At 36.7% G+C, this 26,430-nt stretch overlaps 1 protein-coding gene across 3 annotated transcripts in view; it reads left to right on the top strand.

The window, feature by feature from the left end:
• LOC5570171 (ATP-binding cassette sub-family G member 1) overlaps window positions 1-26,430 on the top strand; it is a 173,358-nt gene that overhangs the window by 67,675 nt on the left and 79,253 nt on the right. For all 3 annotated transcript variants that reach the window (XM_021853895.1, XM_021853894.1, XM_021853893.1), the window contains one exon: window positions 23,293-23,939. In XM_021853895.1, the coding sequence (XP_021709587.1) occupies window positions 23,554-23,939 (386 nt within the window). In that variant the 5' untranslated portion in view covers window positions 23,293-23,553. The remainder of the gene's footprint in view (window positions 1-23,292; window positions 23,940-26,430) is intronic.

The following is a 26,430-nucleotide window of genomic DNA, read 5'->3' as shown; positions in this document are numbered from 1 at the left end:
GTTCTTCTGTTCTCTGTTCTTCTGTTCTTCTGTTCTTCTGTTCTTCTGTTCTTCTGTTCTTCTGTTCTTCTGTTCTTCTGTTCTTCTGTTCTTCTGTTCTTCTGTTCTTCTGTTCTTCTGTTCTTCTGTTCTTCTGTTCTTCTGTTCTTCTGTTCTTCTGTTCTTCTGTTCTTCTGTTCTTCTGTTCTTCTGTTCTTCTGTTTCTTCTTCTGTTCTTCTGTTCTTCTGTTCTTCTGTTCTTCTGTTCTTCTGTTCTTCTGTTCTTCTGTTCTTCTGTTCTTCTGTTCTTCTGTTCTTCTGTTCTTCTGTTCTTCTGTTCTTCTGTTCTTCTGTTCTTCTGTTCTTCTGTTCTTCTGTTCTTCTGTTCTTCTGTTCTTCTGTTCTTCTGTTCTTCTGTTCTTCTGTTCTTCTGTTCTTCTGTTCTTCTGTTCTTCTGTTCTTCTGTTCTTCTGTTCTTCTGATTCTGATGAGATTTATTCGAAAAGTTGTAATTTTATATATAAGGACTATGGAATTTCTGAAAGAAAGTTCTCAAGGAGTTCTAAAAAATGTTTCTGAACTTATTGATTGCATAATTTCTTCAGAGTTTCTATGTTTGATTTCAAAACAATCTCAGAATAAAAAATTGGATAAATTGTTGAACCTTACAATATTTAAGGAGATATTCTTCAAAATTTCTGGATACATCCTTGTATAATTCTAGTAACATTGCTATATCAATTCAAGAGTGAATTCCTGAAAGAAATGGTGAATTTTTAATGGGGTGTATGCTTGTAGAAATTTCTACTGGAAATTTTAAAGCATTCCTTGTAGTAATTTCTGATGTAAATTCTGGTGGAATCGATACAACAGATGCAACAATATTTGGGTGGCGCAAATCATCAAAAAGCAAAAATCGTAACAAAACACCCGCTATATTTGTTCATTTGAACTCCCAGAAGCTACTGTGAAAATTTGATCGAATACCTTCAAGTTGAAGAAGAGCGGTCTATTTTTTTTTATTGGTGACTTGAAATGGTTTTCAGGGCGTTGTCCTCTAAATCATGCGATAAATATTAGGAATATATTTGATTCCTAATGGTCTTATTTTGTTTATCTATAAATTGACCACCTTTGTGTTCATCTAGTTAGGCTATAGGACTATGTAAATTTGTGCTCTTAAAAATTTGATGTGTTGTTTCGATTGATTTCTCCCTAATATTAATTCATAAAAAGGCTGTGCTAGGGTACCCGTCCTATTATGGAGGACTTAAGCACGGTGTTGAAATTTAAATCGTATTTCAGTGTCTGAAACCTTAATATTGTAGTATTTTGCATTTTGAACTGTTAAAACTATCCTTTATCTGGAGTATAATAAAGTAAAAAAACAAATTTTGGAATCAAACATACATTTCTTTAACATAAATCTGAAGCTCTTCCTCTGTCCTATTATTGCGGTATTTCGTCCTATTATTGCGGTAGTGCCGTCCTATTATTGCGGTATACCAAAACTCATAGATTTTATTACATTCAATATACATTTGATGCCACACAATGTTCTAGCATTGAAATTATGCTCCCTCCATGTTAATGACACTGCACGGTACTGTCAGTTTGTGTGACTTTGGACGTATCTATAAAGAAAACTAATTAATTACTTTATGTTACGATTTGAAAACAAATCAAAAGAATCGAATGATTTTCTGCCGGTTTCGTCTCCTCTTCCGTCGTAGCTGGACAATGTTAACGCAAATAGACAAGGTTCTTTCATCTAAGACCACTAGTCGCAATATAAGAAATTATTTTTTGACTCAAATATAACCACAATTTTGGTGCTTTTAAAATATTTTTCACTAGTTTTCACCAATCCAATGCAATTTCAAAAAATTGCTTCCTTGCAATCATCTTGTATTTTAGTTTTTCAACGCATTTTTGCCATGTTTTCCGATTTTCAATCAGTTTACGTGATTTATCGGTAAAACATTGTGTTTATTTGCAATATATTTGTAAAAAAAGAGCAACTACAGGGTAAAGATAAACAGATATCTTTTGTTTGATCAAATTAATGTATGAATGACACAAAATTATGTTACAAAATAGTACCCTAATAATATAATTAATGTTTCCAGCAATTACATTGAAAATGAGTATTGAAATATCGGATGTTTGAATGTGATTTACAGATACCGCAATAATAAGCAAACAGCTATTTTCATTGTCCTATTATTGCGGTATATGCTTTTTCTCAAAAATATAGAACTTTCATTCAAAATTCAATATCTATCATGTAACTACATCCATACTGAACTGATATACCCACTGCATATAATTGTTTTGTTTCTTAACTTACAAATTCACGCTTATGAAAACCCGTCCGTAAATAGAGGGACTGGTTAAAAATATAGGCTTTTATTGATGCATCATTTGTTTGTTCTTCCATCGATCAAAATCGTTTAATTTTCAAAGCATTTATCTGGCACAGCTTGGGACCACTATAAGCTTTCATCATCATCAATAATATCCACAGAAAACAGAGTTTTCGATTAATAATGAGTGTTTAAATCAAATGCCGCAATAATAGGGAATACCGCAATAATGGGCAAATTACCCTATATATCGATATTTTATTTTCGCTGAGAATAATGTTTGAAATACATATTGGGGGTAGGAGTAGGTGTACATCGTATAGCAATACTGGACCCCAAGCTTGGAGCTTGTTTGATTTAATCATGCACTATTATCCCCCCGATCTAATCAGAGCTGCAGCAGAAAATGATAAACAGACTGACATGATGTGTTGCGGATCATGATTGTTACAGAGAGCGATAAGTGAAAAATATTCTCAATTTTCTTCAAATTCAATCCATGTATGTTGACTAGGGAGCCGGATCCAATTCTTGGCACTTTTGATTCACTTCGGCAGTGGGGTTTTTTGAAAGCAACAGATCTCATATTTGGCTACAATATGCCTCATATTGAAGCGCTTCTTGTTGCAATGTTTCAGACAATTCGGCCGAGAAAAACTCCCATCCCAAAGTGAATCATTGAAGTGCCCAAGTGGTTCAGGGTGCAGAACCTGGAGATGCAGCAATGTTAGTATAATAAATGTCAAATCAGTTGTACGCCAATTGGAAAATATAAACATCCCCAGTTTCTCGCGATTTCTTGACATTATTCTGCTGAAACTCGTCCAGCAACAAACCACGTTTAATCAATACATTTCCGTTAAATTGCCCTAGATTGGCCACAACCAATGTTCTGCTTATGGGGGTTATGTTTCGACAACAAGCCCGTGCGCCGTCGAACCCGGACAGTTATGCGACAGTTTCGTTTCCTCAAACTGTCAGCGGGCTGCTATCGGGCGCAAACCACGTTGCGGGATACGGCGAATAAGCAGCTGTCCGTGTGTGGATGAGCAATGAGGCGACAATGACGCGAGAGGGCGCGAATGCACCCACAAGGAAGAGGGCACGAGCACTAGTTCGTTCTCTCGGTACGTTAAGGGCACTCGTGGACAGTTGGGGATTTCAGCTATACGCGTTGTTACGTTTGATGTGGTGATTCATGGGCTTCCGCCGATTGCACAGATGATGGTCGACGAAGACGTTGCAGTTATTGCGATAGGGCATCAGTAGTTGTAACGTATTGAAAGCGTTGGTGTTTGAACTATACCGTGAGACTTTTGGCACTTCTGGTCGGTGTCGGGTCACGTGTTGTAGCACAAAGTGGAAATAAGAATATAGGAATAAATCCAAAGTCCGTATTAGCCACATTGGACTGACAGGCGACAAGGATTACGATAGTGACAACGACATCAGTGGAAAGTAGATATGACGCAAGTTGATGTTTTCCTAAGTTGCTTGAAATACGGTGTTCGAGCATATCTAACGATGATATACGAAGACTCACCGGCGTAATTAAGTAAACTGTTTGTTGAATAGTTTATTTGACTGATAAACAACGTCCGTCATATTGCTTTTACGATTTTCGTGAAACCCTCGCTATCTTTCGCCGTATCTTCAAACAAGTATAGTGGTTATCACGCTCAATTGTAAGGGTGCCCTAGTGTAGATGTAGTTCCGGGTGTAAATTTTTCAAATTGGGTAATATTTCCATATGCATTTTGATGAGTCTGGAAAGCGTGTGCTAGTTTCTTTGAGGAAAACAAAAACAAACTGTGTATGACGAGCGTATGCGAGTGTTCGTGTGTTCAAATGTCACTAAGCTCTATTGACCATTCAGTGGCTCATAACGATCAATAGTCCAATAACTGATCATAAATATCGAATGCTACTAGATATGTGCCAGAAAGAACGTATCTCATCCATCACCATAAAGGATCACTAGGGGTGAATTGAAACACTTTTCAAGTTCAAAGCCGACTTGAATCACATAACAAGATTTTAACACGTTTTTATCAGCACATTATCGTACCTTATATTGTTACACCTTTAATGAGATTTGTTTTATTTGTGGAAAATTTGGTTAGAATTTTGTTGTTTTAACTACTAACGATGGGTATGGGGTAATTTGCAACACAGTGTCACCTAAAGTTGATTATCGTAAACAGTCGTTGGGGGTGAGATTTGGTCAAGAATGCGTATTACTTTTTACTTGACTTGATATATTCTTCTAAATATTAGCAGCGGTTTTCAGAACGTGCTTCCCAAAGCATTTGGTGCTCCACGAAGCATTAGCAAGTGCTCCGCGACACTTCTGAAAATTTCAAAAGATTGCCTTAATTTAATCATACTTTTTGTTTGAAAATATACTAAAATTTATGTAAAAAATACGAACTAAACCAAGTCACACCTTGTACTAGCATGAACCTACACGGAGAAATTGTAAAACCCATATTTGAGTATTTTTTAACTTACTTTTGAGTTGTTTTTCTATCCCTATTTCATTCGCTTCTTCTATTGTTGTCAGAGAGCGAAGAGCAAAACAACCCAAAAACCGAACCTTAGTGCGTTACCTCAAATTTGAGTAAGTGATACAGTACTGGAAGTTGAGTTATTTGATCTACCGATTGAGTGAAAAGAACTTAGCAAGTAGGTATTTTTTCGCATGGTTGCAAATGAAAACAACTCTTCTACCCCATCAACTCGAAATTAGGTTAACGCACGAACCCCCGGAATTGAGTGGAATGAACTCACTTTTGAGTACTTCATTTTCTTCGCGTAGAGAACAAAATAAACGTTCATGCAGACGAGTTTATCGTTGCTGATTGTGGCCAATTTATTATTGTTTTAGCTCAGCGCACTGTTCAGCTCTATAAATGCTTTGTTTGTGGTTTCAATTCATCTGCATATGAAAATGTTATGATTTATGATAAAAAAAGCAAAATTTATAAGTTAGAATGTTAAAAACAACTAATTATAAATTTCAACAATTCCATAAAGCTTCTAGTGGAATACGTTCAAGTGCACTCTCAAAACTCTTCCGCAAAAGTACTGACAAATTTCTCCAGAACTTTGTTCAGGGATTTCTTTTGAGAATTATATTGTTGTCGTCCTGGGATCTCGTCCTGTGATTCTTCCGAAAAATTCACCAGAGATTTATTCAAGTATTTTCCAGAGATTTTCTGAGCACAAGCAATTTTCCTGAGGGCTTTTTAAAGAAATTTTCCAACAGATTTACTAAGAGAATTGTGCAATTCATTGTAGAACTTCTCAGAAAATTTCTACAAATGTTTCTTCTCTAATACCTCTGTATTTTTTCAAGAATTTCTTTACAAGTTACTCTACAAATCACGACATATTCATATCAAATTTATATCAGATTACTAGAGCTAGAGTTTCCAATTTTCCCGGGATTCGGCTTCCCGGGAAACGGGAAATAAAATTACGATTTCCCGGGAAATCCCAGGATCCCGGGAAATTTTCAAAAACGTGAAAATAAAGCAAATTTGGTGGAATTTTTATTCATAAGTTATTCGTTTTCCATGAATATTTATTTACACCAGCAAATTTCTATGGTTTCTTCTCTTTTTGTGAGTTTGTGTATCTAAAAAATGTTGGTTTCGTATTAATCGCTAGACTTCAAGACAAGAAAATTTATAACATTGAGTAAAAGTCCATGTGGGCCTTATTCTTGACAATTCGTTTTTTTTTTGTATTTTCGTACAATTCGTATGAAATTTAAATAATGTTTACCAACATTGAATCAATCCTTTCAAGCAGTAGAATAAAAACCAACTAGTTGAAAATTATTTTGCATCCATGAAAACTTTATAAGCCTACTCAATTCATGGAAAAGATCCCTGGAAAAGTATTTGTTCGTATAGCTTAAAATCATTTTTAGAAGAACATATTGTTAAAAAATATACATTTAATCAACAACTATTTAATTTCGGAAAACAACAAATCAACATCAATATATAACTAGTGATCTAGTGAGTTTCAAGCTTATAATGATCTTCTTCTTCTTGGTATTACGTTCTCTTTGTGACAGAGCCTGCTTCTCGGCTTAGTGTTCAACGAGCACTACCACAGTTATCAACTAAGACTTTTCTTTATCAAAGTTGCCATTTTCGCATTCGTATAGTCAAGGAAATTTCCATTACGACCGGGACCGACCGGGAATCGAACTCAGACACCTTTAGCATGGCATGTATCCGTGGACTCTAATCACTCGGCTCACAAAGGCCCCTGGTTAGAATGACATGAAAAGGAAATAGCGCGATGGTTTTTGTTTGAAAATAGATGGTCAATCCTTTTTTTAATAGAACTGCCCGGGAAATACAAAAATTCCGGGAAATACGGGAATCCCGGGAAACGGGAAATCTCATTTCCCGGGAGATGTTCCCGGGATTGCAAACTCTATCTAGAACTATACATACAAATAAATATTTGGAAAAACTTCAATTCAAATTGAATTAAAAAAAAATACTAAATTCCTGTCGAAAATTCAGAGTTTCTGAAATTCTTTGATGATATTCTATGCGATATACTTGACAGTGGTTTGTGTACGATTTACTACAGAATATCTTGTTCTTTTTTCTACATCTTTTGTAATGGAAAATTATCGGAAATTTGCTGCAAGTATCTGAACATGTTTTGCATGAGCTCCAAAATTGCATGATACTATGGCGAACAGTTTAATGTAGAAAAAAAAAGTTTCCTACTTGCAGAAACTCAAAATAAAATGTTTTTTTTTTTAATATATATTCTTAATTATTACAGTAGGAACTGTAGAGAATTACCACGAAACTATTGGCGGTAATTTTAAAGATCATTGCAAAAATAAGTAGAAGAAATTTTTGCATCAATTTGAAAAATATAAAAATTTTCAGAAATCGTACATTATTTTTGTATAATCCGGGGATTTGATGCATAATATCCAAAAAAAATAATAGAAGAATTTCTGACGCAATTTGTGATGGACTTTAGATGAGCTTCATGGCAGAGTTTGTAATGAAATTTTAAGGAAAACTATTTGAAGGAGTTTATAATTAACGAAGGAATTTCTAGTAGAATTTTCAAATTGCATACTTAGATATTGTATGAAATTTGACAAAATCAATTATGTGTAAGAGGAGATGCGAGGGGAAACGTATGAACAAATCTCACAATATTATTTGACTAATTTCTAAGAGATTTTAGCCACCCTTCGATATTCCTTGAGGAATTCCACAATACGAAAATTCTACCAGGAATATCAAAGAGCGGCTTCAAAAATTTTGGCACAAATCTGATGGAAATTATTCAATTTTTTTTTGACTTGCTTAAGAATAATAAAAACATAGTAAGTTGTCTTGAATAATACAGTTTAGAGTTGAAGCAATAAGTTTGTTCATGTAAAATTAGTTTTAAAATTTAGCAAAACGTAGAAAGAATTTATAGCAGAATAAACAAACAACGTCGATTTTGTTGAACTTTTAACTGTCATCCATCTGAAAAAAAACTTAGGCAGTTTGAATTTTTCCCTAGTTTTCATTTAATGTTGTAGGAAATTTTACGGGTTGGAGTGCTTTGTGAAGCCCAAGCAGGACAGTTCGGTTTTGCGTCGTCCGATTGATTTAGCTGACGGATTCGCGCGTTTTCGTTGCCGGAGAATTTTTTTCCCCCTGTTTTGGAGCGTCTTGCTGGGTAGTGCTTTGTGAAGCCCAAGCAGGACAGTTCGGTTTTGCGTCGTCCGATTGATTTAGCTGACGGATTCGCGCGTTTTCGTTGCCGGAGAATTTTTTTCCCCCTGTTTTGGAGCGTCTTGCTGGGTAGTGCTTTGTGAAGCCCAAGCAGGACAGTTCGGTTTTGCGTCGTCCGATTGATTTAGCTGACGGATTCGCGCGTTTTCGTTGCCGGAGAATTTTTTCCCCCTGTTTTGGAGCGTCTTGCTGGGTAGTGCTTCGAGAAGCCCAAGCAGGACGGTTCGGTTTTGCGTCGTCCGATAGAGTTTGTTGACGGTTTCGCGCGTGTTTTCGTCGCCGGAGATTTTTTTTTTTTCCCTTTGTTTTGGAGCGTCTTGCTGGGTACGTATTTGGGAAGGCCCAAGCAAGACGGTTTATTTTCGGGACGCCAAGAAGTTTTGCTGTCAGTGTCAGTTTTGTGTTCAGTCGAGAATGGATGGCCAACTGGTGAGTTCGTTTCATGCTTATGATAACACATATTTTCTTGAAAGCGTAACTTTTATGTAATATTAAAACAAACTTTGTATGGTTTGTCACTATAGGTGTCGGCATTATGCTTTTTTCTTATACAATTTGAATATACATATATTTTTCTCTTTTTGACATTATTAAAAATTATCCTTTGAATTGTTCGACATTGTGAATGTTGACGTATTTTCTAAAACTTCTACCATATCGAGACAAAATGCACAGTAATACTCATATGTAATTTTCAAACAAACTATGTATGGTTCGTCACTACAAGTGTCGGCATTATTCCTGTTTCATATAAGTTAAAATATATACATGTAATTTTCAGTTTTCGTCATTAATAAAAACGTCTTTTGAATTGTTCGACATTATAGATGTTGACGTAATTTTTCCAAAAACTTCTCGAGACAAAAATACAAAACTAGCTTTAAATACAAGTCGTATATTTCCCCCTTGTCCATGGATCGCATCACCGACCAGAGGTGACTCCCAGATCTTTTCCTTCCTCACTAATAAACACCCTTCCCGTGGTGATTGTGGAGATGCAGAGGTATTCTCGGTCTCTAGAAGCAACAATCATTACACCCTAACATTCCTTCCCCATCCCAACTGACTGTAAGGACTTGGCCGGCGCCGTTATTGATCAATAATATTAGATCTGCTAAAATTGCACTTCGAGAGTAAGCGGAAACTCCCATCCCTTATTCATTTGGATCGTAGTGCAATTCTTACCAGTTCCGATCAATCACGGAGTAGCAACCATTGACATGTACAGTCAGTTTATGCTATGCTATGCTATGCTATGCAAAACACCCCTTTCTTTTTACCTTTATTTTTGTAATAAAAAAAACTTTGAATGGTTGGACACTACAAGTGTAGACTTCCGAAAGGTTCACTTTATTCAACAAACTTTGGATGGTTCGTCACTGTAAGTGTCGGCATAAGAATAGGAGTGTTAGGAATGTTTCATTTAGGTATTTGTTCAACAAACTTTGAATGGTTCGTCACCCCAAGTGTCGGCATAATCATGTTTATATCTCACAAATAATTATTTATCATGGTCTAATTGCTTATCAAAGTGAATCCTGTGACCCAACGATCCTCCCCATTAACAAACATCCCTCCCAGTAACCTTTGTGGAGATGCAGAGGCAAACACGGTCTCCAAATAGCAAAGGTTACACACTAACATTCCTTCCCTCAATCCCACCTGACTGCAAGGACGTGGCCGGCGCCGTTATTGACCCTGTATAAATAGAGGCACTGAATTATGCACACTGAAGAAGATTATGGCCAATCCCAGTCAAACTTCTAGTTGATTCTTTGTGCATTTTCACTGACTTCGGTCAATCACGGAATAGCAACCATTGATATGTGTAGTCAGTCTAAGCTAAGCTAAGCTAAGCTAAGTTTTCATTTAATGTTGTAGGAAATTTTACGGGTTGTTCTTATGTATGGATTTTTTATAAGACAGAACCGCCTCACGGATGCTGTGTTGCGAGGATTTTCTACTTTTGTTGCAAAAAAACGTGACTACCGAAGAGTTTTTTAGTCAATAATAAGAGGCGTGTAATTGAGGTGAATGAAAGAAATTAGGCATTTAAACTGACCCGCAGTAAACCGAATATACCCCTGCATCTATGCCAAATCATGCGGGAAGGTAAATGGGTAAGGTAATTTTATAGCAGAGAGAGTTGCTTTTGGTTAGCTGACTGCCTATTTATCAGGCATAAGGATAAGCGTACTATAATGATGGAATAATGGAAGCGTAAGGACACGGTTTCTTGCCTGTCTCTGTTTCTAGCGATTGCTATAAACAAATAGTTTAATTTCAGTAAAGACTTTTGGTCATTTCCGATCCATTTCAAACTTCAAATCAATGTAACTTATGAAACTTGATGATTTTGACAATTATTTTTTGTGGGGGACTGAGGGAGAGGGAGACTTCCATAAAATAGTTACCCGAAAATTCAAACAGCTCGCAAAAATCAGTGTATAGACCGATTTTAGTTCTTTTTGGCTTAAATGAAAGACACGTATGTCTAGTTTCAAAAACCCTCTAGGATATCCGGAAAGTTTCTAAATATGCCGAGATAAATCCACCAAGCATTTGAAGTAGAATTCATTAAGGATCAGGTTAAGAATCAATCAAAGATTCATAGTAAATTGCCAAGTGGGATCTTGAAAATCTTAAATCATTTTAATAATAAACTACAAAATACACCAGTTAGAGTGTTAGCACAAATCTGCTATGGAGAATATTAGGGCGAAATCCACCCATTTTTTCCATTAATCTGTTACACTTTTTTTTAGATCTACATATGAGTGTTTGTTCCAGATCCCTTCATTGGTCTCCACACGAGTTCACTAAAAATCAATACAAGCATTATGCATAGAATTTCTCAAGGAAGTTTGTAAGAAATTTGTCAAATATCTTGCTTAGAATCTCCAGATTAAGTTTCAAAGAATCACTTTAAAGCCATGAGTGGCACGTCTTAGATGGCGCTTAAAACTGGATAAAGATCTCGGAAAGAATCTACCGAGAATCACGTCAGGAACCAATCAAGTATTTAGAGTATATTTTGACAATAACATCGTCAGGAATCTGATGAAATATTATTTATCTTCTAGGAAAGAGCCTGCCTATCAACTGAGTGTTCAATGAGCGCATCCAGTATTGTTGACTGAGAATTTTCTTTGTCAAAGTTGTTATTTCAGCATTCGTAAATGATGCGCAAGCACAATCTAACATAAATCTTATAAGCAAATATGTTGTTTATATCAGAAGAGATTCAAAAATTATCTCGTCAGGATTTTAGCAAAAAAAACCTCTCACGCATTCAATGATCTTCTTGTGAATTATCAAAACCCGTAAAATATTTTCTAACCACGTTTTGTTTTCGAATAACTTGGAAAAGTCGATGTTTTGGACCCAGCAAAACTAAAACTAAGAAAAATGTTTTGGAATCCCAATTAGGATCCTATCGATGACGTAGGAAACAGTTAAAGTTACTCCTTAATATACGTTATATCTCGATTTACAGGAATTACAGTATTTTAAAGACATGCGATCATTTGTTCATACTTTTGAATAACCTATCCGATTGTTATGTAATGGCATCTTTCTTCGATTGCTTTGATTCGATACTACTATAGATCATATAGAGCTGATAAAACGCTAATGAGTACATTGAAAATTTTATATTATTATCAAACGCCCAATTCGAGGAATTATAGGGCTCGGCGGATAAAACATTCAACTAAAGCCTTCTTTTATGTGAACTCAGCTGTAATGAGTAGATTCAAATCCGGTAGATATACTATATACATTAGACCTATTCATATTTTCAAAAATGTCTAGAAACTCCCCAGTCAACCAATACTTTGATTTTTCATTGCAAAATAAACTTCTGGCCAAAATTTCACTCAATTTAGAGTAAATTTAGGTGTGCTTCAAATCAATTTTGTGTTTTTGGGCTATTTTCAAGCTTTAAAAAATCATAACTACCGAACGAAACATCAAAATTTATCGAAAATATCTCTACATAGTAGTTTATCTAATTCTACGAACTTTTGCCGAACACGATTTTAAGATTGGAGCAAGTTTTAACATAGTTTGGTTGAGGTTTGTATCTCGAGGTTCTTGAAAATCTCTTTTTTCGGGAAGTGTTTTCACTGAAAAGCATGCCTGCATGAAAATTTCGGATTTTTAATTTCCAGACATGATGACTATGCATGTCTTAAAGTCAATCCCGTTCAAAGTTACCATTTATCTTACGGAAATAAATTGTAAAAAATAGGTAATTATGAAGCAAATTTGTAAATCCACTGTGGGTGAGCAAAGAGCACCACCGTGAGCTTCAAAGAATACAAAAAATGAACACGTTAGCACTGCCTTTTCTCAGTTGATGATGATGATTGTTTTCAAATCGTTCTAAATGATCAGTGAAATGCAATCAAAACAATCATCACTCGGAAAGAAAAAGCAATGCTAACTTGTTCAATTCATTCGTTTTCGGTACATGTGTCATGCATGATTTAACTATCATCAGGTTGCGGTGCGGTGTTCGATTTTTGGACATTTATTGTAATTTATTGCCTTAAGCAACATGTAAGCTGTTGATGGTCAATGTATTCATAAATGTATTATGTTTGATTCCCGTTGATTGGGGCGTGAAAAAATAATGTCAAAGGGTGTTTTATATACCATGTATATTGAAAAAACTGTAATTTCTGGGTACTGTGGAGAACAAATTTGTATCAAACAATGTTAAAACTCAATTTAATCTCATTAGCGTGTTCGACAAAATTTGTCAGAATAAAATTAGCTTACAAATAGTGGTAATAGCAAGTGGTTTTGATTTTCCACATGCTAGTTATGATTTTTCAAACCTTGAAATAAGCCCAAAAACACATTTTCAACTTGAAGCATACTGAAATCTTTATCAAATGAGCTGAAAATTTGACCACACATTGTTCTTGGCATGAGAATTCCGAATACTGCTTGACCGGTAGATTTCCAGACATTTTTTAAATATGAACAGGTCTAATATACATGCACCGGTTAATATTCCGAATGGATGTCTAGATCGAGTTTAATTTGTAGCCATCCTTCGGCCATCAACCAGATCCATGTTAACCCCTATACCGGCAGCTTTATTTTTTACCGCAAAATTCAAATTCAAATCGTTATAACTTTTTTGTTTTTCAATATTTTTTCACCATTTTTTCACTAGTTCTCAAAAAACTCTTCTAGTTTCGAAATCCGTGTCGATATTAATTATTGGTCATCTGGTTTTAAAGATATTCCGATGTTCCTTGGGGGACCGACATTTTCCATACAAAATGTCTCTTGCGGCCATTTTGTTTTTGATCAATTTATCAAAAAAATAAAACGTGGGCTATATAATGCCAGGTAATAAGGAGCTTCTCTGAAAAAATCATACAAATCGGTTCAGTATTCTTGGAGATATCTGAAAATTACGATATGATGTTTTTTGAAGTTTTTAAGATCTTTATTTGGCCAGCGTGGTTCCAGAAACCTAAATGGCCATTACTTAAAAACGGCTGCACCAAATTGCTTCATTTTTTCACAACATACTCTCATTAAGGTGATTATAAAACGAAGCCAGACTTCGAATTTTCAAGTGCACAAGACGAGAGTGTCTGACAACATTTCGCGTTGAAAACCAATCAAATTGCTTGCTTGCTGGTGGTGACCAATGGGATAAATTTTCAACGCGGAGCGCTGTTTGGTTCTCAAGTCTTGTGCTCTTGAAAATTTGAGGTGTGGCTTCGTTCTATAATCACCTTAATGTATTGTTCCGAAGAGTGAATATCCAAATACGATTAAAATTCTGTAGCCTGAGAAATTCACGGGGGGTTCTAGTTACGGGTCGATCCCCCAAGGAATTTTTGAATATCTACAAAACCAGATGATCAATGATCAATATCGACACAGATCTTGAAACTAGAAGAGTTTTTTGAGAGCTCGTGAAAAAATGGTGCAAAAATATTGAAAAACAAAAAAGTTATAACGATTTGAATTTGAATTTTGCGGTAAAAAATGAAGCTGCCGGTAGAGGGGTTAATCAAGGCGCAAACAGAGAGACTCACATTAGCCCTATGTAGGGGAGATGTACCATGCCCACACAGTTACGGATCACCCACAGTGACGGATCACTTTGGCGTTCAACATCGGATAACTCGCTCAAAACATAAACGTTGACGTAAAACATATTTTTCCCATGTTATACTATTTGTCTTCTACCATTTGTAATGTTAAGCATAACATTCAACCGCTAAATAACAGTGTTTTTGACAAATGTTCAGTTGGTACCACACAGCTATCATTATATGGTCGTTTTCTGTAAGAAGTGCCGTCAGCATTCATAAGCTCCCACAGGTGGTAAAATTCAAATGTTATAGTATGTTTTATGCTCGTTCGCTTCGATTTAGTATGAATTCATCTTTGGAAAACATTCTACTTGAATTTTGATTCAAAATACCGAATATTAGAACTTCTAACTAGTGATCCATAATATGGACCAGGAACTGATTGTTTACCACGGTTATGGATCACTTCCAAAGAATGTAGATTTCTGCTATTTTATGCATTGGATTCGACATTTTTAGACAACAGCACTAAGGATAAAACTAATAAAACATAAAGGTTTGTAAATTTCATATTTTAGCAGACAAAAATGGGTGGAAAACTAGGTGTGGAGCGGAAACAGTTCATGTCTCAGTTACTACAATGCAGTATCACAATAAAAAGGGCATTTTACCCTTGTTTCCAGCTCTAACGCTGCTAATTTTTGCAGTAATATATAACACATTGTTAACTTTTGCCATACCATGCAATACAGATGCATTGAGTTGAAAATCCCTTGATTTTGCGCACTGATCCATAATATGTCACAATTTGATCCATAATATGAAAATTGATCCATAATATGGTTTTCAGGAACCGACACAATTTTTAATTTTTATGCAATCCTATGTAAATATTACACTCAAAACAGTTTACTAACCGAAGTTCCAATTTGGAACGATTCGATTCGTGCTTTTAAATTACAATTTTACGTTTTCCATGTCGTTTTATTGAATTTTATAGGTTGGACTCCACACTATTTGATCCATAACTGTGGGGTCATGGTATGGGGCTGAACTTCAAACGGCATTGCACTTCCTATACCTAAGTACCTACGTACTGTTGTCGGGTCAAACAAAATTGGAACTCGTTTACATGCTTTCCTTAGTGTCGAGCACCGACAAGCGAGGCTCAATTCGGTAGCAAGACCATATTAGCATATTGATTTATATTAAAATGGTACATGCTTTTGTATGTTGGTACAAGCAAATGCTTCGGGGCTCTATTTTCGTAAGCTTTTTCTCTTTTTGTGCTGTTTTTCTGGGTTGAGCAAGTGAGTGGGTGACACAGAATTCTATGTCCTTAGAAAATATTTTCATGTTGCTGTTAAATATATTACATACTGTTAAATGCTGAATTTCTTGTATAAACTATGTTAAGCATAAACAGTTATGTCTCATGTTGATACTTCTTCGTCTTCTCAGCTTCCATTTACATCGGTCTACCTCGAAACTGATCGAGATTATCTTCTACTATTGGATGTACTGTTTACCTAATAGCATAGAGAAGTGAACTAAAATCTAATCGTTTTCATAAATTTTATTATGTTGAATTTCTTAGCACAAATGACATATATGCCCAAGTAATCATTAGCCGAAAAATCGCATTTTTGCGCTATTGAAAGTTACGAAAGAGTATGCCAGCTGTATAACAGCACTATATAAGCATGCAGGGCGAATTAAAGTGCTATTTGGTTGCTTTGATATTAAGACATAGCATATCAGGATATCCCGTATACCGCAGCTTTCCAACAAAGCGGTTTCCATCATCGTCACAGACAGAGGCGTTACTGTAGGGTAAATGTTCCAATAGTGGAGGTACTAAGCACGGTTCAACTTCATTTAACCCCTCAAAATTCTAGTAGCGCAATGAATGTACATATTATTGTTGTAACGGGAAGTAATGACATTCACTTATTGAGAAAATTGATTTCATCGCAGTAACCATCGTGATGTCAGTGAAAAATAATACCTCCACTATTGGTACACTGTTCCTTTAGTGGAGGTAAAATTTTAATTTGTGTTCCTTTAGTTGCGGTATCCGTTGTTTTCTTATGGGACCCTCCATTATAGGAACACTTTACCGCAACTATTGGTACAAGTGAGAAAAGTTTAAGCAGTTTTGGTGGTCGAAGGAGTTTGAACGGTGTTTTCTGCTATTTCGTGAATCAATAAGCCAATACGTCGATTGGAGGTGTCGGATCTGCAGCTAATTCAATTAAATCAGTAGCACTACCAATAAAATGGCATTACCGCAACTATAGGAACACCCACAACTAATAGATCACTTACCCTACTTATTGAACACAAGGCACAAAGGATCAAGGATGGAAAAAAATCAGCTCTAACGACAAACAACACGGTATTTGAACGGTCCAAGAGGGCCATCGCTCTTGCAGCAACATGATTTCAACACCTCACCACGCGCGCTAATCATAGATATATCGAGCATCCGATAAACTGTTTGTCGTAGGACAAAAGGTTTGTCGGATATTGTAACAAGTTGCGATTAATGCGAATCAATTTAAAATTCACGGATAAACTTTCTCACATTCCATGCACGATTGACTTGAGGATCAAAAATGGTATGCTAGAAGTCATATCGCAGAGTGAAAGCGTGAAAATCTTCCAAAATTTATGAATTCGGTTTGCGAACAATTGATCGTTAGCACACATGCCGAGCGATTCATTTTTCGCGGAGCGAAGTTTGTTGTGATGGCTTGACGACTAAGGGTTTATCGTTGTTGCTATGATCGCATGACAAAGAACAACCACGATGCATCATTTGTTTTATCATGATCACTAGATTTCCATCCTTGCAAAGGATACAACGAAACACAAGTGTCACATTTGCATTGAGCCACTATGACACATTCCAGTATCCAGCTGTTTCCATTTGATTGTATAGCAAAATGCATCCATTTTCAACGCCAGCAGAAGCGACAAGCTCAGCGTCTGTCTGTCTCAGTAAGTCAGTGTGTAGCTGCAATACTAGATTTCCATTTTCCGCCAACAACAATCCTTCGGTCATCTACAGGCTAGGGGGGAAAACACCTTTACGGCTCGATTGACATTGACGCTGGTCCTATACTTGGATGTTTCTAGCTAGATTGTGAGTTTGATTGAGCTTCGGAATTGCTGCCTAAATGGCTATCATCGTTTACCCCGGGTGCAATCTGGGCAGGTAAACCTTGAATTAGGTGAAATCGATATGGTTGAGATCAAAATGGTCGTGGAAGTTAACTATGACTGCATCTAGTTGGAAAACATAGTATGAATATCTGATTGCAGTATGCATGGGGGTGCATGCTGCGTCATTGAAATGTGTACGAGTCATTTGATTTCTGTCTAAAATCAAGTTACTCAAAATCGGGTTCTTCTGGACCAACACTAGGACGGATCAAAATTTAAAAATGTTTGAAAATCCAATCTCCCACATCTTCCATTCCATCCTTACCATAAAAAAATGTTCTGTGAAATCTTCAGCATTCTTCTGCTTCTGCTTCTCTTCTTCTTGGCATTAACGTCCCCATAGGGACAGAGCCTGCTTCTCAGCTTAGTGTTCTTATGAGCCCTTCCACTTTTATTAACTGAGAGCTTTCTATGCCAAAGTTGCCATTTTCGCATTCGTTACGGTTACGGTTATACTCTATGCCCAGTAGGGTGCCAATGAAAATCGATTTTTCGAATTTCAAAAAATGATTGTGCTCAAAAGTTTTGTCTTCTCGAAAAAAGTCCCCATGCAAAATTTGAGCTCAATCGGACTTCATTAAGTAAACCCCCAAAGCGGTCAAAAAAGCCAAACTTTGACCGCTTTGGGGATCCACTTAATGAAGTCCGATTGAGCTCAAGGGGTACATGAGCAGAGGGGTCCGATTGAGCAGAGGGGTACATGAAATTTCCGAAATCGAAATTTTTTTTGATGCCAGATGTCTTGGAAATGCATGAAACGTCGAGATCTGGTGTTATTTGGATTTTTTTTTTTAAATCGACCTTTTGGGAGTGAGTTGGTGGAGTGAATTGAATTTGAAATGAACGATTTGAATTCAATTGCTGAGATATTCAAGGCAATAGTATTGAAACATATCCTATATCATTGTTGGCCACTGAAAGCATCTTCTTCTTCTTTCTAGCGTTACGTCCCAACTGGGACAAAGCCTGCTTCTCAGATTAGTGTTCTTATGAGCACTTCCACAGTTACTAACTGAGAGCTTTCTTTGCCGATTGACCATTTTTGCATGTGCATATCGTGTGGCAGGTACGAAGATACTCTATGCCATGGGAATCGAGAAAATTTCCATTACGAAAAGATCCTCGACCAGCGGGATTCGAACCCACGACCCTCAGCATGGTCATGCTGGATAGCTGCGCGTTTACCGCTACGGCTATCTGGGCCCCACTGAAAGCATATTATATGTGATATTTCATTAGGGTGGTTCATTTACTTTCCATTAGGGTAGTCCTTTTTGTTAAAAAAAATGAATTTTAATTGAATATCGAAGACAATAGTATTGGAACATCTCTCACATTATCGTAAGCCATTTTCTACATTTGATATGTGGTATTTTATTAGGGTGGTTTACTTATTTTCCATTAGGGTGGGCCTTTCTGTCGAAAAATCATAATTTGAATGGGATATTAAAAACAATAGTATTTTATCACCTCTTTCATCATCGTAGAGCATTTCCTTCATTAGATTCGTGATATTTTATTAGGGTGGCTCACATATTTTCCATTGGTGTTTGCCGAAAATTAAAAAAATAATTCAAGATATTTTGAATTTGATTCTTTTTTTTAGCGCAATAGTATTTTAACATCTCTTAAGGTAAGCAACGAAAGGGAGAGGAAAGGAATTGTGATATTAAAAAAATATCTTGTTGGTTGTTTTTGGTACATTACTGTTTCTGATTTTCATCCGTTGACAATTTCGAATTATATGTTTTAATTAATGCAATACCTCGTTCCGCATTGTCATTTACGACTTCCAAACTTTGAATACGCCTTTTGGCATCTTCATATTCTTTTTTGCAATTCCACTGCGTAATATCAGTTTCCAACAAGGATTCCGGAATTTCTAGAGTATGGAACATTTTTTTAGTATCCTGACATCCTTGTACAAACGAGTGTAGCTCGAGTGTTGAAACGTCGTTTGATTCGATTATGGATTTAGCAGGTACAATTTTTTGGTATCTGAAAATCAAAATATTGTTAGAAAAATAATAATCTCGGTACAACAAATTAAACAAAGTATTTACCTGATGTGTGTAAGGCTTCCATAATTCTTTTTTTATCTGCTACATCCAACTTTTCGTCAAACAAACACAATCCGATGAGATTGCTATCCAAATACTGCAGATGATTCAAGAACCCTTTATGTACTGCTTCGGCAACTTCTTTGTCAACAGCCTCGTAAATTTTAAGCGATTTTATCAAATAGAAGTCATTGCTTGCAGACATTGCAGCACACGAAGAAAGAAACCAGTTTCTTAGATATACTTTCACAATGAATACATTAAATCGTGCTAATCCATCTTTAGTTGCCTTAGGTAACGCAAAAGTGTATCGGTAAAGGAACATTTTAAAAGGATAAATCATTTTAGGCATCCATCTTGCATTATGGAAAGCACCAGGAGCTCTTATTTTAAAATTTTCATTAATTTTTCCACCCAAAAATATAACCGTAAGCTGAATAACTTCACGGTAATCTTCGCGGTGATGATGTTCTATTAGTTGTCGCTGAAAAAATTCTAATAGAATCATCCTCTCGTTGTCTGTTATTGATGATTTAACGAACGCATCATTCAAACCAGAATGGTATGAACTCTTTTCTAAGCGGTGCCATTCCATCTGAAAACGCTTAAAGATTTCAACATTTGGAGATTGTGCTGTTTCAAATTTCAGTACCTTGAATGCCTTGCCAACTAACAGCTCGTGTATGTGATGTCTACAGGGAAGTCCAATAAGCTGTCTTTTAAACATATTGTTTAGATGTTGACACGCTCCTTTCTTTCGACCAGTGTTTGATGCAGTGGTATCATATGATGTAAACAAAACCCTAAAATAATAAAATTGAAGCTAAAAAAAACTTACCTGTCTTCAAGACCCCAATCGACAACTGCATTATAAACTGCTACTGCTTGTTCTATTCCTGTTGAATTTTGGATGGAGGGAACAGCTAACAACTTACGGATGCCATCACCAGATACAACTATAGCCAATCGTTCAGTTTTGGGGATGGCTTTAGACGACAATATACTAGGAAGCAGCTTTGAATCCCAGTGAACTGTTAAGTTAACCTGTGGCTTAATGTTGTTTTCAGCTCATGGTGCTTTTGCTCAAGAATTTTTTTCTTGAATATCTAATGGACTCCTTGTTCAACAATAATGTTGAAACGTCGTGCCCCAAAGATTTCGCTATAGATGAAATTAGAAATACCGCATTTCGATCACTCACTTTGCAGCGGTCCAACCCAAGTAATCAGTAAGCACGATAATGCGGCACGGTAACAGCATTATATGCGCATATAGGGTTGTTGTCCTGCTCCTTTGCTCCTACGGCCACATAAGATGAATAGTATTGGAAAGAAAAGTGATCAATTTAAACCATCACTTTTCCCCGCCATAAAACCTGCAATTGTAGTAGTGAGAAGATTTATGTTTGACTCCCTCTTACCACTATATGCAAACACAAAGCACGTGGTACATCTGTCAAAACACTGGATGGCATTTAAACATGCCCTGAATTCAAATATAAAGCCAATATAGTGCTTATTTAATGCCTGTATGCATCAGGCTTAGAAGTATTAATGATGCTGTAATAGGGTTTCTATGCAGCGGAAGTACTGTTATAAGGTGTGTAAGCATTTGTGGTGCTATTATAAGGTATGTACGCATCTATGATGCTGATTTAAAGCTTATTATTAGTGCTTATGGTTACTTGGGAAAACAGCAGCCACATCGACAGTAATAACGTGTTTTAATTGTGGTTTAGGAGTTGAAGATGGTTTTGAAGGACCTAGAAGAAAATATAAAAATCAAAAATATTAGAATCCATGAAAAACATTTTAAAACATATTTGCAATGTATTTAATTCACACTTACCTGGTATCTGTAAATCTTCGCCGATAGTACCGAACGAAGTAAAGCACTCACTCTGGGTTTGGGATGAGGACTCGAAATCGCTACCAGTCAATGTTTTCTTTTGCTGTAGACTTGCTTCTTTCTGCTCACTAGTTGGCGGATTAGTCTCTTCTGTTGCCTGTATATTAGCTTCCTCCTCAAAATCACTATATGAGATAGTTTCCTTTGGACCAGTCTCAGTTGTTGTTGGAGGGGTGGATTATTCTCGTTGTTCTTGCAAATACTGAGATGCTTTTTTCTCCTCTTTAGTTTTTGGTTTATACTTCTTCACGATGTCGAAAAGGTTCCGCAATGAATGAGAGAATTCATTTCTCTTTTCAGTTTCTTTCGCCAACATCCTTAGTATGTGCTTCGGCAAGCTTTTCCAAGTTTCATACTATCGCAAGATTTTTTGTTCCACTGTCACGTCGTCGATCAAATGATTCAAATGCTTTTTGTTTCATGTTGTCTTCAAAGCTTGTGTTGTTAACTGGGCGCTAACTCTAGGCTTTTGCTTCTCTGCTCGCAAATGAAACATGAAATTCCGGAATACTTCACAGTATGTCGGCAAATTTGCAGATTAGGGGAACAAAGGTAGATATTTTCCAACTAGCCGAATACCCTCCATTTTTAACAAAAAACGCTTGCACACGGCTTGATAAATTGTTTTGACACACGAATTGCTTTTCTTATTCACCACTGAAAACAAAAGACTGAAGACAAAAATCTACCGATTTGATTTTCTTTACTTTAGGTATAACTTATATTCTATGTAGGTAGAAAAAGCAGGAGATTTTAGCTACATCTTTGAAGAATAAACGAAAACTGATTGTTAAAACTGGAATTGCCTACGTTGTTACAACCGAATCGCGTGTACTATAGCAAGCAGAAGGCAACGTACTTCTGTTTCGGGAATGAAGACTGAGAATCTCTTTTGAAAATATAAACTAAACACTTTTGTTGCCCTTCATCGTCGCCCATCTTTTATTAGTTCTTTTATCAAAGATTTCAATATTTTTCTTAGTGATTCGATTATCCGGAGAATTCGATTATCCAGAGTGAAAAAAATCGATACTCCGGATAATCGAGTCCGACCTGTTCTCCCCATAACTGCATATTTGTAACATTCGACAAAAGTAGGCATTGAGTAAATGGAATACAAAGTTTGCATTTTATGGCAGTATGGAAGGAAACTAAAGTTTCTAAAAATTACCAGGAACTCAAAAGTGCTTATTTGAGGCTGATATGTTGTACGACTCATATCGCATACTAGGTGAATTGTCAGAAAATAATTCTGATAGAAATTTCATTGATATTACATCACGACGCTAATTTATAATCTCAATGTGACTGTTATGCGGTTGTAATTACCAATGTGACAAAACGACTTGGTATTTTTTTCGAATTTTCTAGAGCAATCTCTCAGATTTCAGTAAGTTGATCGAAAGTATTTATCGTTTGATGACTCTCCTTGGTATTAACTTCGATTTCTCAAAAATGTCGAATGTGACTGTTTTGCAGTTATGGGCAGTGTATGTCGTTGAGAAAATGTTGCTTAATGCTTAGTTTAGTTGTATTAAATCAGGGTGATGGTGAACAGCTAGATAGAAGAAATGAATGTAATGTTTGCAATGGAACTAATGAAACAGTTAAAAAAATGAATGCATTGTTATTAATTACTCACAATTAGACGACAATCAAAATTCTCGAAAACTCTACAGTTCAAATTGACATCCAACAGCCTATCGGTGTCAACCGATGCAGTTTGCGAAGGGAATTAAAAAACATGACACACAATTCAATCAATTAGTTGCTAAATGCACTGCTGCTCCACCATCATTTTTTTCCACCGATATGCCGAAACCAGAGAACGGCTTTTCTGTCGTGCAATTATCACTAATTTTCTGCTTGTCATCACATCTACTTTTATCTTCTCTTGTTGCAGAGTTGCCCTCATCAAGCGAGCTGCTGGAATTGAGCCGCAAAAGCATCATCATCATCTAGGTATCTACCGACATACATTCGGTAATTATACATAGTGTCATCGGTGCAGCAACCAGGCTGATCCAATTCTACCACAACGCAAAAAAAAAAAACAAAATGAACTGACCGCACCCTACTCCGGCTAGGTCCCATCAGACCTACGTAGCATAGCAACATTTTGTACTACTCGGGCGCGGTAAACCTGAACCATCTTCACCCTCCGATGGCCACCGAGTTCAGTGGCCAGATAACCCGAAGCGACGGTGCCATAGAGATTTCTCAAGGCAAGGCAGCTTTATCGACGGCCGGACATCACCACGAACTAACCGAACTGTCGGTGGTGGACATCAACGCATCGCTGGCCGCATCGGTGCCAATGATTTCGTCGGCCATCTCCAGTGCTTCGGCACCGACGACGGTCCAGAATGTGTCCACGGTGACCACGAGTGGGAATGTGTGCCCTGGAACCGGTGGCGGAACGTTCTCCAATCTGTTCAACTTGTCTAACAGTGCGGATCTGACGGCGGTGGCGTACAATTCCTATACGCAGAATGTGCGCTGCAAGTCACCGCCGACGTTGGTCGATAATCTCAAGAATGGAACTATTGGGTGAGTAATCTATTTCATTATGCATACATTCTCAAATAAAAAAAAAATGCTCTTTAGTTCAATATGATGTCATTGGGTCGGTGAAAGAATCACAAGAATGTCGAATCTTCGACATTACCTAAACAAATTGAACAAGTACTCGTTCCACATGATTGATTACCATGGGCGTAGCCAGGTTTGCCATCAAAGCGGGGCGAGCAACATCAAATAATCATTGACAAATTTCACTCGAAAACAATTATTATTCATAACATGGAGAAGAGAGGAGGCGTGGACCTCCATTTTTTAGAAAATTTCGATTTATGATACAATGAAGTTCACCGTCGTACTTGTTTTCATGCATTCAGTTGTTTGCTGGCCTTGATAACATTCTAGAGAAGAGCCGTGCAGAATCGTTGAAAATGATCTATTCCACTAGAAATTACGGTACCGTAAAATAGGGTGCCATTGATCAGTGGGGTAACATTGATCAATGTGACTCCAAGTTGAAATTTCGATGTATTGATATGCATGAATTGTGTTGCTCTTTTTTATATTCATCAGCTAATGAAAAGTAAGGATTTTTGTGAAAAAAAAATAGTTTTGTTCATTTTTTTCCAAATTTCATAACAATGATTTCCATGATTATGGATGAGACTACAAAATATTCATTTCTCACAGGAGGTCTGTAAATGACATTATTTATTAACTTGACCTATAATTTATTTATTTACATCAATGAGTTACATCAATTAGTTTGATAAAATCTCGATAACGATGTTACGCCAATTAACTCGGTCCATGGCTTTGTCCCTCCAACTTCAATTTTGGCCCACGCTCTCCAGATCTTGTTGCACCTGATCAAGCCTCCTCACTCGCTGTGCTCCCCTTCTTGTACCAACCGGATTCGTTGCCAACTATCTTTGCAGGGTTTTTGTCCGGTAGTCTTACAACATGCCCTGCCCAACGGCTTTCGCCATCTTCTGGGTACAGGGTTCGCAGTAGAGCTCGTGGTTTATTCTCCGCCGCCACACACCGTTCTCCTGCATGTTCATGAAATCTGTTCACAAATCCTTTTAGGAGTTCCGCGAAACATTTCTCTTGACTTTTTTATTGACATTATTCCAAAGATTCCTCCAAAGATAGAGCCTGCTTCCCAGCTTAGTAAACAATGAGCACTTACACAATTATGAGCTTTGAGGTTTATTTGTCATAGTAGCCATTTGAACATTCGTATTATGTGTGATACTTTATGCCTTTATGCCCAGAAGAGTCAAGAAAATTTTCATTACAAAATCAAATTACGGGAATCGAACTCAGACACCTTCGGCATGGCTTTGCAGCCGAGAACTTAACCTCTTTACTAAAGAACCCCCTTGATTAATTACTTAAACAAATTTCAAAATTAATTGCGGTAAAATATCTAAGTACAAATGCTTGAAGAAATCCCAAGTAGGATTTATTGAAGAATCCATGACAAAAATTAAAATTGCTTGGAGATAGTCGTAAAATAGATTCAGAACGAATTCTTGAAGAAGTTCTTCTTAGAGTTTCTGGCCAAATTTGAGAATTTCGTTAAAAAACAATATATTTTTAGAAATTTCAGAAGTCTATGGACGAATTCTAATATTGGGTGGTTCAGTAAAAAAAATATCGAAGTGGCAAAATAATGCATAATGAAATTCCGAACTGTTTCGAACTTTTGTTTCAAAAGTTTTAACAATGATTCTTACACAAACCATCAAATATTTTGTCAACTATTGAAAGGAGAACTTCACTACCGGCCTTAGAGTGTCCATTTCTCGTCGATCTTGCTTGTCCCGGGATTTGGGATAAAAATTGATGCTTATTCCGGAAAATCTCGGGATCTTTTGCAAATTCTACATTATAAAGTAGTTGACCTGGCAAATGTATTGCCACCCATAATTCGTTTTAGAAAGCTACGAAAATTTCCCCCATACAGAGTACAGCTTAATTTTTACTCACTTTTTGAAAATTCTTCTTCTTCGTTCCATGGATTACTACGTTTTTTACTCTACATTACATAACTCGTACATTACTTAGCTTAGCTTAGCTTAGACTGACTACACATATCAATGGTTGCTATTCCGTGATTGACCGAAGTCAGTGAAAATGCACAAAGAACCAACTAGAAGTTCGGCTGGGATTGGCCATAATCTTCTTCAGTGTGCATAATTCAGTGCCTCTATTTATACAGGGTCAATAACGGCGCCGGCCACGTCCTTGCAGTCAGGAGGGATTGGGGGAAGGAATGTTAGTGTGTAACCTTTGCTATTTGGAGACCGTGTTTGCCTCTGCATCTCCACAAAGGTTACTGGGAGGGATGTTTGTTAATGGGGAGGATCGTTGGGTCACAGGATTCACTTTGATAAGCGATTAGACCATGATAAATAATTTGACGCGAGCAAAGGATCAAACACTACTAAACTGCTTCGCGATCCGCGACACTATTTTATCATGCCACGCGAGCGACGCGCAACACGATTGATCC

The sequence above is a fragment of the Aedes aegypti genome, chromosome 3 (genome assembly GCF_002204515.2).
Source record: "Aedes aegypti strain LVP_AGWG chromosome 3, AaegL5.0 Primary Assembly, whole genome shotgun sequence".
Classification (NCBI taxonomy): Eukaryota; Metazoa; Arthropoda; class Insecta; order Diptera; family Culicidae; genus Aedes; species Aedes aegypti.
This window is presented reverse-complemented; position numbering and strand designations above follow the sequence as displayed.